This window comes from Filicampus tigris, chromosome 19 (assembly GCF_054856515.1).
Source record: "Filicampus tigris isolate MCC_2025a chromosome 19, RoL_Ftig_1.0, whole genome shotgun sequence".
NCBI classification, from domain to species: domain Eukaryota; kingdom Metazoa; phylum Chordata; class Actinopteri; order Syngnathiformes; family Syngnathidae; genus Filicampus; species Filicampus tigris.
The window spans coordinates 12,690,207-12,707,899 of record NC_141235.1 but is presented as its reverse complement, the minus strand read 5'-3'; the positions used below and the strand labels follow the sequence as shown (position 1 = coordinate 12,707,899).

The following is a 17,693-nucleotide window of genomic DNA, read 5'->3' as shown; positions in this document are numbered from 1 at the left end:
TTTACCCCTAAAAATCAGTGTTGAAATTTTTACTCCTTTCAGACATTGGACTTTGGAGGTTCCACTGTAATGACATCGGTGTGATGAGCATTATAGGATGGGCTTTAAAACAGACTCTTTTTCTTATTAGGGAAATATCGTCAGCATCCGTGTGGGAGACGATAGAGGAGCCTGATGTGGACTTTGAGGAGTTTGTAGAGTTGTTTTCCAAAACAGCCGTCAAGGAGAAAAAGCAGCCGCTCTCGGACACAATCACCAAGTCCAAGGCCAAACAGGTATACATTTAAGTTTCCTCCACAAAGGCCTTCATTGAGTAGTTTGACTACAACAATTGCAAAGTGAACCACTGAGGAGTAGCTTCTGAAAATTGGCCACCTAGCTCCTACAACAGATTAAAGACATCCCATTTATTTACTAACACCAGGGTAGAGTGTCACTTTTTAATTGTGATTTGATTGATTGATTGATTGATAGATTGATTGATTTTATTGAACATATAAACAACATGAAAAACACAAAAGAAACAAAAAAACAAAACAAAAAATCCAAATAAAGGGTCATTACTTATCTTAATTCAGTAAAGTTTATATGTTCAAGGGGAGTAGGAAGAAGTAAAAAACTTGTCGAGTCCTACCCCTTGTTCACTATAAAATATTGGAAATCATGTTCTATTAATACTAAGGTGGGTTATTCATAAATACATACACACATATACCTGAGCATAACCCATATAAAGATAAGACATAAAGTGTGTAAAATGCATTAGCGACCACAATAGTTAGTGACATTCTTCAAAGAGCCTAGATAATTAAATGGTTTACGTCAGTACGATGCATGCATGACCGTCCACTTGACCTACTGTTGGCAACACAACCAGTGCTGATGGTTTCAGCACACATAAGGTAATTTACGTACAACTGAGAGGATGTATTTCGAAGTGTTTGCGCTAGACGATTCAACGACGGCCAATGCAACAGTGTTCCTGGATACTACTCTGGATACAACACACTCAAGATGATCCTTTTTTTAATCTTGTTTGAATTGTCAGAAATAGAGAAGGTAGGCTTATGTCCCCAAACGGCCTCAGCGACAGCAATCTTTCTGAGTGGAAAGAATGCTGGCTGTGCTGGACTGTGCTGATTCCTTATTCCTTTTTCAGCTCATCTTACTGCGTCACCTTCCAGTACCGGTATGCACCGCGCGAGTTTGTTTCCCTCTCTTTTCAACCAAAGAATGCTCTGGCTATAGAGGCAGACAGGATTTTCCTTGCTAACCGACAGCAGTTTGCCCATACACTGTCTCCCCACCAGGCCACCTCAGCCCCAACCCCAGAGGTCGCTAATGTCACCACAGCTGCAGCTGTCTCTCGCAGCCAACGTGACGATGGGTTATGCAACTATGGCACCAAAAATGGAGCAAGGCCAAGTGATGGCTTAAGCCATGAACTCCGCAGGAACACCAGGGCTAGCGCTCATTAGCGGCTATAAGCGCCGGAGAGGCTGCAAGCTGTTGTTTGTCGAAACGATGGCATACGGCGTAACATTCTGCTAGGACAGACTGTATACACCATGGCTGACACACATGGACCCACGGTGGACAACACTCATAGCATGCCCATGCGTACCTGCGGTACTAGGTATGTGGAACTGTGTTCTGGTTTTCATATGGGATAGTGCCATGATAGTGCCAAGGGGCTGTACCTGTCACATCCAAAGTGGAGGCAGTCACCAGTTTCCCTTGTCAGCGTACCGTGAAGTCCTTGCAGGACTTCCTGTGCATGGTGAACTTCCTGCCCCATGCACTCCACCCCTTGTGCAACGCCTTACGTGGCAAGAAATCTGCAAAGGAGACACAGGCTTTTGATGCTGCTAAAACCTCTTTGGGTAACTGCTCAACTGGCAAAGCCATTACAAACCACACCAGCTGCCCTAACAGCAGACGGCTCCGACGACCGTGTGCCTGGCAGCCACTGTCCATTTTCAGCAAGTAACCGTAAGACTAAAAAAGAAAGCACAGTACCTTTGACAGGAAGTTTTTGTTCTTTTCATTGTCAGGCGACACTTCCAATTCACATAATCCACTGAATTTTCTATTGCCAACACCTCTGAGCCATGGTCTGCTCAAAAACAATGTCAGCTTTCTGACATATGGGAATATCCAACTGACATCCAATGCGTAGCTAGTAAGGACAACTTTGTGACTGACTGTCGCTTGTCAAGGTGGTGGATGGATCTGTTCACTTCACATATTCAGGTCTATCGGACAGCCAACATTGCACTGCAGTTAGAAGACGTGGTGTTTGACACTGCCGATGCTGCATTATTGTGTGACGTCTCCAAAGGTCAACCATGCCCCATGTTGCCTGTGGCTGAAGGCGGCATGTTTTTGGCATCCTCTGTGGCTTCTCTCACCCAAGTGTTAAAGCCTCTACTAGGCTCATGGAGGCCAAGTACAAAGTGATGTCAGGACCGGATCGGGCTCCTGCATGGTGTGCCAGCGTGTCAAATTAACACTTCACACTAAAGCTCACTTGGCGCCATTTGTGGTCACAGAAAGGCATTTTTGACCTTGTGAATGTGATTCTAGTCTGCCCCCTTTTCCCCTGCTGATTTTACCAACCTCCACAGTGGTGGACAGGACCACCAGGTGGCCAGAAGCATCTAGGCTGCAGGTTGAGAGTTGAGACTTTGGGTTCCAGGCTCGGAGGAGTTACTCTTGTTGGTTGGTTATGTATCAAAAATTTAAACGAATATAGCTGTTAATAGTTCTTGTTATTTACCTGAAACGGAGAGTAAACTGTTGACTCAAGGCATCTTTGAGTTCTGCCTTATCAATCACAATATCTCCACACTGTAATTTTTGGTCCTTGGGGTATTTGAACAAAACCATTGGGCAGACATGTAATTATGATGTGTTGTTTTAAATTGTCACTCAAAAATAGCATCATATCTCCTTTAACATTATGTAGTATATTTTGAGTTTAGGAATGCCCCAAATAAATACACCACAAAATGCAATGTCAATTCATCGAAGCCAGTTGTATTTCAATTCTGAAATATCATCTTATGTAATACAACATACCTCATATCTTCTGCTTCTCTTAGGTTGTCAAGCTCCTAAGCAACAAACGATCTCAGGCTGTAGGAATCCTTATGTCCTCGCTTCACCTTGATATGAAAGACATCCAGCATGGTGAGTTTGTTTGTTTGTTTGGATTTAGGGTTGACTTCCACTCATTCATTCAACGATATTTTCTTATATTTTCTGCAGCCATCTTGAACTTGGACAACACAATAGTTGACCTGGAGACCCTTCAGGCCCTTTATGAAAATGTAGGTTACATACAGTACATAAACCCCATTTTCTATCTATCTATCTATCTATCTATCTATCTATCTATCTATCTATCTATCTATCTATCTATCTATCTATCTATCTATCTATCTATCTATCTATCTATCTATCTATCTATCTATCTATCTATCTCTTGCTGGGTATTCTACTCTGGTATTTCAACTTCCTCCCACATTTCATGCATGTTATACCAATGCCAGAGAGTCAAGGGTGCAGCCCCGCCTTTCACCCAAAGTGAGTTGGGATAGGTTCCTGTGACGCTCTGAAGACCTTTTTGCACTGCAATTGGTTTTCCTGATGTTTACTTTGGGGCAGCTCACAAATACGACAGTGCCCCAGTGCAAGCTTGCCCAAATTTTGAAGCGCGTGCAGAGCGGCCTACCAGAAACAGGGAGGCTTTTCCTGCTGGTTGGTCTATTTGTTGTTCGCACTGTGAAATCATTCCATCAGCTGCTCTCCTATTGGATGCGCCTCCTGACGTCATTGCGCTGCCGTCCATGAGTTGAACAGTTTTCAACTCAAGGGTGCCTCAACGGCCACCTTGCCCATGCATGGTAATGTGCCATGAAACGGCATTCTCGCCGTGCGCCTTTGCAGCACATACGCAATGAATGGGTTTGTCGACGGCGCGCCACACGTTGCTAAGTGCAGTGTGAAATTGCTTTTATAAGGACACAAATGGGTGGATTTGTGGATAAAATGTGCATGTGCTTATGAACTATGGCAGCGGGGCCAAAGAGTCACTCAGATACCTGTATGTATATTCCCCAGAGGGCGCTGCCAGAGGAACTGGAGAAGATTGAAAAACACATTAAATCCACCAAAGACAAGGAGAATGCTAAACCTCTGGACAAACCTGAACAGTGAGTCGATGCCATGGTAGTGACATTTCAGGACTAAAATCTAACTTTACCCTGGGTTATTCTTTGTTCCAGGTTTCTCTACCAGCTCTCCCAGATCCCCAGCTTTTCTGGTCGAGTCTTTTGTATCCTCTTCCAGTCTAGCTTTTCTGAGTGCATGTCATCCTTAATGAGGAAACTGGATACACTGCTAAGTGTATGCAAGGTGAATTAATCTGCCGCTCTCCAACAATACAGTTGAATAATAGCGTCACTAAGTGTTATAAAAAAATGGGACATGTGGAAAATTGTGCCGCCCACACAAGTAAATGTATTTTTCCTGAAAATGTGTCGTTCAGCAAGCCGTGCAGAATTTTACCAAATTGTGGTGTAAATATTTAATTTTTGTTTTTTGTTTATTTTTTTACTTAATATCGCCCGCACACAGTTCCGTCCCCGCCCATGACTTGACAGCTAGTATTAGTCGGTATTAGTGTCTGATATGCAGAACATGATCACACAAATTGACAAGTGGAATAGTGATCAAATGCTGCCCCAACAAGTGAAAATACAATGAATGCAATCAATTTAATTAAATCATATGCAATGTCTATGATAATCAATCATCATTGACATTGATTATGTCACACTCTCTTCTCACAGTGGCGTATTCATGTAAACATGATTCACTTGCACTCTGGAGGCAGACAGGTGAACATCTGCTCTGATTGCAGCTAGCAGGGTGTCTCAGAGTTTCTGTAAGTGCCAATAACACCAGAAAAGGTTACTAGATTTGTAGCTAGTCACTTTGATAGTCGCTTTAGAGAAGTGGTCCCCAATAACCTGGCCGCGGGCCACTTTGGACCGGGCCGAGGCGGGGCGCACAGATGAAAGAAAGAAAACTACAGTATTTTTGGTTTATTTACTGAGGCTGAAAAATATTTTATTTTGAAAAGAGATCAGATTTTCATCTTTACATACGTTTACGACTTGACAACTTGACGCATGTCAAGTTGTCTCGGTCACACAACGCTAATATTAAATTCACAAGCTAGCAAAATTAGTAAAATAAACAGACGTATTTGGAAAGTTTCTTTGCAATGGGAAAAAGCCCAGTGAGGATTCCCGACAAGAGCCTATGCCCAAGAAGAAAAATAAAGGTGGATTTCACAGACAATGCCAAAAGACCTACTTGAATTATGGATTTATGGTGACAAGTGAGTACCTCGCACGAACGAAGCCCGCTCTGCACAATATGCGGCGAGCGCCTCTCCAATGAGTCAATGAAGCCTTCAAAATTAATTCGTCAATGATCCACCGCTCGTGACCATAGGTGAGAGCAGGAACATAGATCAACCGGTAAATTCTGAACTTCGCCTTATACAAAGTCCACATAACTGGAAATGCTGCACCAATCTCCCAGTCATGAACAAGATACTTGAAATCCTCCACCATCTCATCCCTATTCCACCCTTTTCCGACTGAGGACCATGGACTCATATTTAGAGGTGATGATTTTCATCCTAGCCACTTCACACTCGCGGCGATCCGCTCCTATTAGAGTTGGAGATCGCGGCCTGAAGAACCCCAATAGTGAACTGAAAAAAGCAGAGATGCAATACCGAGGCCACCAAACCGGATCTCCTCAACGCCTCAGCTCCACCTAGAAATTCTGTCCATAAAGGTTGTGAACAGAATCGGTGAAAAAGGGGCAGCCTTAGCAGAGTCCAACCCTCACTGGAAATGAATCCAACTTACTGCCGGCAATGCGGCAAATGTTGTACAGGGAGCAAACAATATAATCAGGAAGTTCGGTACACTATACTCCCGAAGCAGCCCCTCCAGAACTCTATGTTTATGGATGGGGTAATAATTTCTGTTTTAAGTCAGACAAGGCCATCTTCCTGGGGTGACTCAATAATAGTCAAATAGAGCACTGTTCGTGTTTAGAGAAAAGCAATAGTAGGCTGTGATATACTGTAGGTACAAAAGAGAAGCTCAGAAAAGACTTGGTTTTTTTAAACAACCACTGTGTATGCTGATTTTGCTGCATAATTGTAATTCCCCCCCGCAAGAATTTATCACCTTTAAACGTATTCATGGCTCCTGGAGGTAGTAGTAATTTTAGCCTTAAAAGTTGACAGGGTAGTTTTCAAATTGACCTTTTGATCAATAATAATTACAAAATAAACAAAACAATATATATTCTTTTTTTAAATGTAGAAAATGATACATACTGTATCTGAGATAAGATAACTAAGACTACGGTTAATCCAAACCATCGTTCCAAATCATAACCACCATTGAATCAAATATGAATTTCAAGAATGCCGCCTCTCCCTAACTGAAAGTATAATTTCTTACATAGGTATTACAGGACAGTGAAAAGGTGAAGCAAGTTCTCGGTCTGGTGCTGGCGTTTGGCAACTTTATGAATGGAGGAAATCGCACAAGAGGCCAAGCTGATGGCTTCAGTCTTGACATCCTTCCCAAACTCAAAGATGTCAAGAGCAGTGTGAGTAAACAGAAATACACAATCAAAGAATGATAGTATTGTGAGTAATCTGAACTAAGATCTGATAGAGGCAATTATAAAAAAAAAAATCTATTCAAACAATGTTTAGTGTTTCCCCCACATATGCACTTTTGGATAATTAAACATGCCTGTCAAAATGACAGGACGTAATTGTTCTCCATAACACAAGGTTTAATCATGACAATTTAATGAAACAAATCAAGCCTATGGCATAACCTCTTTGTCGAAACACTTCCATGGAATATTGCTTTGATGTACCAAAATTCTGCTATTAATGTAATGCAAAGAAGATATATCAATGGTCAATCCAAAATGATCATAGCCATGAAGTGGAGTGAGATTCCTGAAATATCTGTTCAACTATACAAAATTAAAATCAGACCATTTTAAATGCATAATAACGTAATTTAACGGAAAGCTACAGACATCAGAAATCACAGAGTACCTCTAACTGTCTGTTTTGTTTTTCCTCTCCATATACAGGACAGCATGAAAAGTCTTCTGTGTTACATAGTTGCGTACTACCTAAGGAATTTTGATGAGGTAAGATTTCACACCGCTAATAACATTTTATTTACAGATTGGTGGGTTTTCCAAATTGTTGCCACTATTATATTGTCTTCGGCCTCCCCTACAGACCAGTCTCCCAGCCAAAGGAAGTGGCTCCCCTCATCCCCTTTAAATTCAGCGCATGAGAAGCGCACACCGTCTTTCACATTGCGGAAGCAGAAATAGACTCACTGGAGTTCATGCAGAAGATTGAAGCGTGCATAGTACGTTTAGGAACTGCAAGCAGGCCTCCAAAGTTGGCCAGGCCAATCACAAATCACTGCTGTGAAGTGGCCACCTGAAGACCGCCTTCCTCCCCAATTGTTCTGTTGTCATTTTTTCTATGAATGAAATACAATGAATTCCATCACATGTCTGCGAAGCTCAGGATCCGTCTGCCTGCACCTCAATTAAACCTGCCAAAATCGCATTACACCACCTGCGCCACAACTTAGATCTGCTCCGAGCTGGTCATATAGTCAAGAGTAGGAAAAGCCTGACTGAAAATGTCGAAACATTACCACCTTATACTAAACGATCAAGATGATGGGAGTGCGCTGAGATTCCAGTAAAACTCTCAAACTTCCTTAAGTCGTTCAGTTTTTAGTTTTTTTTGTAAACCCAGCATAAATCTCACTTCGAAATCCCAGTTTGAAGTATCACTAACTACCAGATCTCGACCTCCAAAATAAATACAGATCACATGTTTGAAAACTATTAGATATCTAATACATATCTGAGTTTTATCCAAGTTTGTAAAAGCCTTTATTCCAAACTGAGGATATCCAATTCCATACTTCCCCTGCCTTTTTACATTGCCTGAAGCATATACTCATATAAATTGTTACACTTAGAGGGGAAGTCAACACAAACATTTTTTTTTTCAAGAATACCGGTATGTTCAATGCAAGCCCACTAGTTGAAACAGGGCATTCTGGTAAATATTGCGTTTGTGCAATAAGTGTTAATCCACTCGTTTTTAGCCATCTCTGGGTACGACCATTTTGTCACTTCTGTCGACTGAAAAAGACATCACAACTGCTCACAACGACCAATCACGGCTCAGATTCAGAAAACAGGTCAGCCGTGATTGGTCGTTGTGAGCAGTTGTGATGTCATTTTCAGTCTACAGAGGACAAAATGGCCGCCCCAAGAGATGGCTAAAACTAGTGCATTTGGCTGCTTAATTTATATTCCACAAACGCAAAATTAATCCGAATGCCATGTTTCAACTAGTGGGCCTGCTGGGAACATATTCTTGAAAAAAATATCTTTGGGTTGACTTCTGCTTTAAGATGTGTATTTATTGTATATAAAAGCAATGCTCATACCCTACAAACTGTCTGTAGCATACTGAAACGACAGGTGCATGCGAATTGAGCTTTTCACCTGACTGTTTTTTTATTTTGATATGATATTATTTTATAGTGTTTATGTCCTTTGTGTGCACATATCTTCATTTCCATGTGTCTCTGCAGGATGCTGGAAAAGACACGTGTGTTTATCCTCTCCCTGAGCCTCATGAATTGTTCCAGACTTCACAGATGAAATTTGAAGACTTTCAGAAAGACCTGACTCGACTCAGAAAAGACCTTAGATGTAACTTCTATTTACAACATGCGGGGTACTCTATAGTGGTCTTCCAACTTTATAATGCAAATATCTGTTCTTTTTTTCAGCATGTACCTCAGAGGTGGAACGAGTGTGCAAAGCTTCGGTTGAAGATAACCTACAACCTTTCAAGGACAAGATGGGTGATTTTATTTTAGAAGGTATTTAGAACAGACTTTGAGTTTTTACCATGTGTTGGCGTGAGTATTCGTTGAGTACCCCAGCTTCCTCCCCTTCCATTGAGCATGTTTTTTTTAAGTGAAGTTAAGTGAGCTTTGTTTGTCTATGTGTACCCTGCCTGCATTCAGCTGCCAGTTCAGGTTCTTCCTCTCATACTTAATCAACTGAGTTCTTGTTCACCCGTGACCTTGTGAGGAAAAATAGCATAGAAAAAGGATGAATGGATAATAACAATAACCATCATAATATATAGTGAAAAAGTCAATAATAATGCAATGATATTGACCACACATGAATAACCACACTTAACAATGCATGGCCCCACAAGGTATGATGACCCATGAAGCTACATGAAAAGAGAATGTATTGAATAATGTGTTAATGTATATTTTCAGGAGTCACAGTAGTCTTATGCATTTTTCTTCCATAGCTAAACGTGAGCTTGAAGCATTGGAAACTCATCTCAGCAGCACACACAAACTGTAAGTATAAGTATTGATATGCCTATATATGTTTGGCATTTGTAATAGCGTTGAACTCGTAACGTTAGAATTTGTATCTATCATGGAGTGCATGTTCAGTATTGCTGTAAATTAAATCATAATGACAGTTTCTCACACACGGATGCTTTCAATCCTGAGAGTGCACTGTATATTTAAAGCGGAAGTCAACCCAAACATATTTGTTTTAAGAATATGTTCTATGCAAGCCCACTAGTTGAAACAGAGAATTCTGATAAATATTGCGTTTGTGGAATAAGTGTTAATCCACTTGTTTTTAGCCATCTCTGGGGGCGGCCATTTTGTCTTCTGTCAACTGAAAATGACATCACAACTGCTCACAACGACCAATCACGGCTCAGATTCAGAAAACAGGTCAGCCGTGATTGGTCGTTGTGAGCAGTTGTGATGTCTCTTTCAGTCGACAGAAGACAAAATGGCCGCCCCAGAGATGGCTATAAACGAGTACATTTTGCTTCTTTACATATATTCCACGAACGCAAAATGAATCAGAATGCCGTGTTTCAACTAGTTGGCCTGCTGGGAACATATTCTTGAAAAAAATATGTTTGGGTTGACTTCCGCTTTAAGCCTTTGGTTGTGTTTGTTTCTTACCAATAATGTCAAAGTAAAATAACAAAATACAAATTCTTCTCTTTTTTTTTAATACTTTGTTTTTAATGCTTTGTTTTTAGAGTTTCAGATGGATTAGTTCCAGTAGAGTTTAATCATCAAAATGACTGACTGAATGAAGAAATATAGTACACCAAACATCAAATAACAACAGTATTCAGTTAATATTTAATCTAAACAATTGCATAATAAAAGAAGAGATGAACAAAAAAAGCCAACAGAAGTTCTATCGCAATTACTTTTCTCTTTTTTTTAGTTTGACCCGCACCATAACGGGAAGGTTAATGATTATCAAACCTGGGAAAACGAGATAAACATTTACAAGTAAACTTAAATCAAGGCTAAAAAGCATATAGTTTCTTGTACCGGTAATTGTGATGTTGTTTCAATAGGTTCCTACAGCTCACAGTATTCTACTCAGTGAAGGCAAAGGGAGGGGAGAAGGAGGTTTCACCGAACACTATTTTCTCTATCTGGTATGAGTTTTCCTCTGACTTTAAGGACCTGTGGAAGAAGGAAAACAAATCGATTCTGAAGGAGAGGTAAATATCTGGCAAAATCTCTTGACCTACTTAGATCCCTGAGAACCCTAAATTGTTGTAAAAGTAGACAAATATCATTGATATTCTACAGTTTAGAGATATGTTTTTATCATTCAATATATATAAATTTTCCAGGTTAAAAGTGGCAGAGGAATGTTTCCGACAAGCCAAAGAGCGGGCTTCCTACAGTGTCAAACCAAAACATGCTACAGGGATTGTGAGTTCACCTTTTTTTTTACCCACATTTCATTTATTCAAACACCTGTTTATCTAATAGGTGTTCTTTTATTTTTTATTTTTTTACAATGGAAGAACAGTTGCAGAGTGTCTCAATATACCGTATGTCCTCTGACATTTACATAAAGAATCAAGAATTACTGCACACTTAAAATACACTTGTCACACTTGGGTTGTAATTGCTTGGCTTTGTTGGGGCACTTCTGTCTCAAATATAAGGTACAGATTTTGTTACCATGATGACAATGGCGGGGTTAGGGTACTGCGTCAAAGTGAGCGAAACTCAGTGTTGCCAACATAGTAACAAACAAAACAAATGGCAACAACCCTCGACATTATTGCGAGAACATGAGAACCAAAAAAAAAATGAATTTAGTCAAATTTTGATATTATTGGAGACTCTGAGACTCCATTAAGAGCTGGAAATGTTCAACCCTTCGCGTCCAAATTAAATCAACTGCGTTTGCTGAGAGATGCATTTCCTGAAATTGGCAGATAACTACAAATTCACTGAGGGAAGTACTTGTCAATATTTGTTTTTTGTTAGGGTTAGGATCTGGGTCAGTCTTCTGACTCAACTACCATATGTGGAAAGCTGGAAATTCATGCACAACCACCAAAGAGGTGTGATTTGTACAGTAGTTTCCACATGTACAGTAGTCAATGCAGTTTGCACAGTCGGCACCGCAGATGAAGGCAGATGAAGTGTTGAAAGTGAAAATCTAGTTTATTCGGCCATTTTCTCATGGCATCACGTTGCCGACAGCCAATCGGCATCGAGGATGTACTCATGTCACATGCAGCAGCAGCATGTACACAAACAGACACATACAGGGTGGTGAAATACAAAACAATGTAGGACAATATCATTGCGGTCTGTGGGACGGCGTGTATTGACTTGATTACAGCTGTTGAACTGGTTCTGGTTGTTTTTTCAAAGGTTGGAATGTTTTTTTTGTCTTATTGTGGTTTAGAAATGACTACTGAAAATAATTAGGTAACTTATTGAAGAAAAAAACAAAAAATAGGGAAGCAATAATTTTTCAAAAACAAGCTGTGCCAAACGGATACTCTGGACGAATTAGGCATTAGAATGTAGCAACAGGACATACACGTTGTCTGCCTCTGCAAACATTCTGTGCATGGTTATCTCAGTCAGTAGGTGAATTTGCAGACACAAAGTAGCTTCAGTAGTAATTTCTTGTGTTTCAGTGACTCTAAAGACTCATGATTGCCCCACCATTCAAATACAAGCCTTGTAACGAGCCTTATTGCCTTGTCTGAACCAAAGAATGGCATGTGTGAATTGGTCACTGAACTTTTCTGATTTTTGTTGACAAAGACAAGTTGATGGACCTTGTTGAATATCAACAACTCCTTTGCATCTAGATGCAGTATCCAGTCGTTTACATGACTGTCAACCATTCAAATGCAAGTCTTGTCGCGAGCATTATTGTCTTGTCTAAACCAAAGCATGGCATGTGTAAATTAGTCACTGAACCTTTCTGATTTCTGTGGACAAAGGGAAGTTGATGGGCCTTGTTGAATATCAACAACACTTTTTGCCTGTAGATCAAGTATCTAGTTGAGTCGTTCCTGGTTCCAGAAAAAACATTTGACCTCCCTAAAGAAGTGAAGACACCTTTCGCCAATTTCAAAACGATTTTCATGAATGAGATGATCAGGCACATTGTCTACCACACCAATCTCTATTCTGCTCAACAAATGGGAAATCCAATCAACACAAGCATTTGCAGAGATGGAACACTTCCTGGCTATGTTACTATTTATGGGAGTTTTGGAATTTCCTGCCATTGAAGACTACTGGGCCATGGAATCACGTTTAGCCGTGACTGTAGAAATCATGCCACGAAACCGCTTCAAGATGCTACGTCGTTTCATCCATTTCAATGTTAACCAGCAAGTTGCAGAGAGCCCCGATCGTTTCTACAAGATCCACTCACTGTTTGACATGTTGCGAAAGCAGTGCCTCGAAATCCCATCTACCTTCAAGCAGTCAGTGGATGAGGCCATGGTTCCTTACAAAGCCACCAGAGCAGGAAATCTGCGTCAGTTCATCCGAAACAAACCTCATCATTTTGGCTTCAACATCTACAGTCGGACCAGTACTTCTGGAATCATCCATGACCTGCTACTCCACCAAGGAGCCTTCACCTTCTTCAACGTCACACTAAGTGAGGAAGAAAAGAAGCTTCTGCTAGGAGCCAAAGTGGTGCGGACCCTCTGCAAGACCATCCCCGAGCCAAGACTGTCTGTTGTCTTTTGCGACAACTTCTTCACGAGTTACAGCCTGTTCAAGGATCTTGAATCAAGTTTTTGTGTGAAATGCATCGGCACAGCTCGTGAAAACTGCACTGGTGGAGCTCCCTTGATGAAGGACAATGAGCTGAACAAGAAAGGCCAAGGAGAATTTGACTACAGATCTTCAGAGGGGATTGTTGAGGTCAAGAAGAATGACAACAAGTTTGTAACCTCCTTAGCAATGCAGTGGGATTTCATCCTACACGTAAATCCTTCCTCTGTCTCAAGGCAAGCAATCCATGCTTTGCAGCATACCACAAGAAAGACAACTGATTGGGATTTCTTTGGGATTTCCTTTGCTTGAATCCCAAAGCAGTTTTCAAAGTATTGCTATTTTATGAAAATTTATTTGCTTATTTATTGTTTGTGGCCAACTGAGCAAGCATGATGTGAAATTTCTTTTGAAATAGACAATAAATAATCGAAAAACAAGATTTCACATGGTTCGGCATATTTTGTAACCAAAATTAATTTTGTCACAGTTTGGCCCACGATGCTGTTTGGCACAGGTTGATAAAAACTACGATTTTAGGTTTTTTTGTTTTTAAATGTACATGTTTTTTTGTTATTTGAGTCCCTAATGACCAGGAAATGTAAGGAAAAATGTTTTCAATGACAATTTCTTGCTCCGGCCATTAAAGGGTTAAAGCCGGGAGAGCGTTTACGTCATTTTCTTTTTTTTAATCCAATTCTCGGTCTCTTAACCAATTAAATGCATCAGAATATACACGTAACGGTGTCGTGACCCCTCGGAAATTGTTGTGGAATTTTTCGAAAATAATGGCGAACTCGCAGACAATCGCGGGATCTCTGAAAAAAGTAACGGCAGTGATACAGACGACGCGCCTGTGGTCTTGGAACCATTGGAAGCAGTCAAACATTATGTATGGTTAAGATATAAGTTTGTCGACAATGATGATATCGACGTCTTTGTAACAGAATAGAGGATGGCAATTACCACTTGATTTTTCTTTAAAAAAATAGTGCTTCTCTTGCACTCACACTATATTTTTACATCTTCGATTGAAATAGTAAATAATAATGATGTATAATGACTAAGCTCTCAAATTCTTTTGGAATTATGTTTCTATCTGCTACAGGGGCTGAGATATCAATTATTTTGTAGGTGCTGAATTTCTGGGAGAACCTCAGGTTTAAAAGGTTGAGGTCGCCCATAGGTTTTTGGGGAGATGTTGAGCCAGGTGCTTTATGCCTTAATGCAGGGGTGTCAAACTCATTATTGTTGCGGGCCACATCATAGTTGTGGTGTCCCTCGGAGGGCCGTTACGACTGTGAACCCATACAAATGTATGATCGCCATATATTACCACATATACACAACAAATTGATAGATAACTAGTTTTGAAATCAGAAGCCAGTAAATAGTTTGTTAAACTGTTTTTTAATGTATTTTAAAGGAGGATTTGTAACAAATGCTTGCAATATCTCATATGTTGTGTCAACAGTGAAGACAATTTCAAAGAAACACATCAAGTCAATACACGTGATTTGCCTTCGCGGGCCACATAAAAAGATGTCGCGGGCCAGATCTGGCCCCCGGGCCTTGAGTTTGACACCTGTGCCTGGGTTAACTTCGGTAGCGGATCCAGAAGTTATACTGATCATCGCCAGTGACGTGTGAGAGGCTCATCTACAGGCTACTTTGAAGGACCATGTGTTTTTGCATTCACTTAAATTCAATACAAGCAATTGAATCCAATTACAGTCAGTTGGTGCTGATCCTTTTTTTCAAGAATGAATATGATATAATATCGATGTCCGGCTGTTGTTGTAAAGTAGTAGGGACACATATACTGTACAGGTACTACATCTGTTGCGTAATCGGTGAGCGTATATGAGCCAGGTTCGTCCGTCATCCCTCCCATCAGCAAATCAGATGAGTCGGCTGGTGACACTCATCACCCGCCGTCAGCAGCTGTGAAATGACTCAAAACGTGCGAAATGATGTTTCACCGTTAAGAGGCACCTGACCTTAGTACAGCATCTGGAGAGCGGAAGAGAAAAGATGCTAGAGTCTCTGGGAGAATGCACACTCTTTGACAGGGAACACCCTTATTTCAGGGTGGCTCCACCTAGAGTGTGCGTTGTATGAAGATGCCTAAGTGACACACTTAAGTCGATGGGAGAATCTACGCAGCCAAAAGAGTGTGTGTACAGCGTGCCTTTTCTGACTGAAGCACATGGAAGAATATGCCTCTTAATTTCACATTTGATGGGTGGGCAGACACTCCAGGCTCTTAAAAAGTACATTTTCCTTAACATACCCTTCATGAACTCAGAGATAATTTGCGACATACTGTAGTTTTGCCTTGATTTTAAGACTTGCATCTCCAACTCTGTATCTCTAAATAGTACTTCAATATGTTTCTTCCACAGAAAGCCAAGCTTGGCATGAAGATTTGACTCACTGGACTTACTCTTTTGTTTTCGATGAATGATGACTGATTTGAAAGACAACGTCGTGGATCTCAGTCTGTTCCCGGGATCCTTTTCCAGGAAGTCCAATTTCACTGGTGAATTTGCTGAAATGATAGACAAGGATCACACCATACACAATGATCTGCTTTTCTGTGCTGGATAACATAGAAAAATCTCCAGTCAATGTCATTTCAAGATTATCAGGGCATGTGCGAACTGGGAAATCGGGAATTTTGAAAGACAGGAAAAGAGAGGGTGACTTTCTGAAGCGAACCCAAACCCTGGGATCATGTGTTGCTGGGAATCACAACCGCTCAAGTGACAATATGTTGTCTATTGCAGTAAAAATTTCAATGTCAGTGGTAAAGATGTTTGTGTTGAAACAATACATTAAAGTGCTTGATAAGCAACACAACATTTTATTGGATATGCTCTGTTCACTGAATTTTATTTTGTGGCCTATCTCACCTGACTACGTGCCAGTCTGTACAAGGCATATTGTATGTTCATTTTCTTAAACAGTCATTGCTATTTACAGTAAATAACATTTTTTTCAACAGTTTCATTGTGTTCTAAATTATTATGCATAGGCTATATTAAAGTGAAATAAACATGATCTGAATTTTTGTTTCTGTCAGGTTCACACCAAGTGAGACATTAGTAAACAACGCACACAATGAGGAGAGAAGACACTCGACACAATATTGTCTTTTTGCTTACAAGGAGAGCGCAGGGAAGTGTACGATTACAGTTCCTAAAACCCTCTGCCCGGCTCCTGCACCTCCTCTCTTTTTATTTTCTTAGGAGTCCCTGATTACAAAGGGGTTCCAGCTCTAAGGGAAAGGGGAGCGAAAGCAGCTGGAACACTCTGAACTTTTTTTGCCTATGTGTGTGTGTGTGTGGGGGGGGGGGGGGGGGCATTAACATACATATGTGGAAGCAAAGCACATCAAGCAAGTTGGGCCTGGATATGGAAAAAGCTAAAGCTAAACGCACAAGCTAATAAGGCTAACAAGCCTAATAATAAAAATCTGACACACGAACAATAATATACATTATTATTCTTACATTCTCCCCTGTTTTTATATAATATAAAGCTAAACCTACAAAGCTAATAAAGCTAACGAGCCTAATTATGAAAAATCTAACACATGAATCATAATATACATTAACATTCATACATTCCCCCCTGTTTTTATATAATATAAAGCTAAACCTACAAAGCTATACTAATAAACCTAGCAAGTCTAACCACCCGAATCACTATTATTACATTCCCCCCTGTTTTCCTTACATTTGCACAAATCCTCATATCATTGAATAGACCCTCCACAAAGGCTTTAATCTACTGAATCACTCTTATGAAAACAAATGTAATTACACCCGAGGTTGTCAATGTAAATTACTCATGATCTCCAAGACCGGGAAAGAGATCTGGAAGAGAAAACGAAACATCAACAGGAGCATCAAAACAAGTCTCATCATTACTCTCAACTGTACGATAAAGCAATAATGGATACACATCATTCAATGTGGACGTCGTAGGTGCAATAGCTGTAGTGATCAACCGGTTGAGCAGTGCTCTAATACAAGGGATGCAGCAACACCCACACAATGTGAGGATAGCTGAAAACACAGCAACAGAAACCAGGACAGAGGAAACCAAGTCCTGATACTTACCAAATGTTCTTTCCCACCATTCCGTCCAAAGAGATGTGTCCACACCAGAGTGCTCCATCTTGTGGTTGAGAACTTGGGGAAGTTCATGCATATTGTCACTGTCATGATCATTATCAGGCTTCTGCAAAGCTTGCTGATGAGCTGATCATTTGAATCAGATGTGTTGGATTAGGGAACCATGTAAAACAGACTGGATAGGGCCACTCAAGCACCTGACTTGGTACGCTGGCACACCTGGTCTCAGTGGATGGAGTTCTGGATGGTTAGTGGA

At 40.6% G+C, this 17,693-nt stretch overlaps 1 protein-coding gene and 1 long non-coding RNA gene across 2 annotated transcripts in view; one reads left to right on the top strand and one right to left on the bottom strand.

The window, feature by feature from the left end:
• The window catches only part of fmn2b (formin 2b), a 27,131-nt gene extending 10,773 nt beyond the window's left edge, over positions 1-16,358 (top strand). Inside the window, exons 8-20 of the mRNA XM_086015992.1 lie at positions 131-275; positions 3,105-3,192; positions 3,271-3,332; positions 4,126-4,217; positions 4,290-4,419; positions 6,562-6,708; positions 7,213-7,272; positions 8,757-8,877; positions 8,958-9,050; positions 9,500-9,551; positions 10,595-10,744; positions 10,880-10,961; positions 15,701-16,358. Of these exons, the coding sequence (XP_085872118.1) occupies positions 131-275; positions 3,105-3,192; positions 3,271-3,332; positions 4,126-4,217; positions 4,290-4,419; positions 6,562-6,708; positions 7,213-7,272; positions 8,757-8,877; positions 8,958-9,050; positions 9,500-9,551; positions 10,595-10,744; positions 10,880-10,961; positions 15,701-15,727 (1,249 nt within the window). The 3' untranslated portion in view covers positions 15,728-16,358. The remainder of the gene's footprint in view (positions 1-130; positions 276-3,104; positions 3,193-3,270; positions 3,333-4,125; positions 4,218-4,289; positions 4,420-6,561; positions 6,709-7,212; positions 7,273-8,756; positions 8,878-8,957; positions 9,051-9,499; positions 9,552-10,594; positions 10,745-10,879; positions 10,962-15,700) is intronic.
• LOC147129582 (uncharacterized) lies at positions 14,684-17,693 on the bottom strand. Its single transcript, XR_015082418.1, has 3 exons — positions 17,423-17,693; positions 15,742-15,846; positions 14,684-15,308 (listed from the first exon to the last, which is right to left on the bottom strand). It is a non-coding gene; the product is annotated as an uncharacterized LOC147129582 (long non-coding RNA).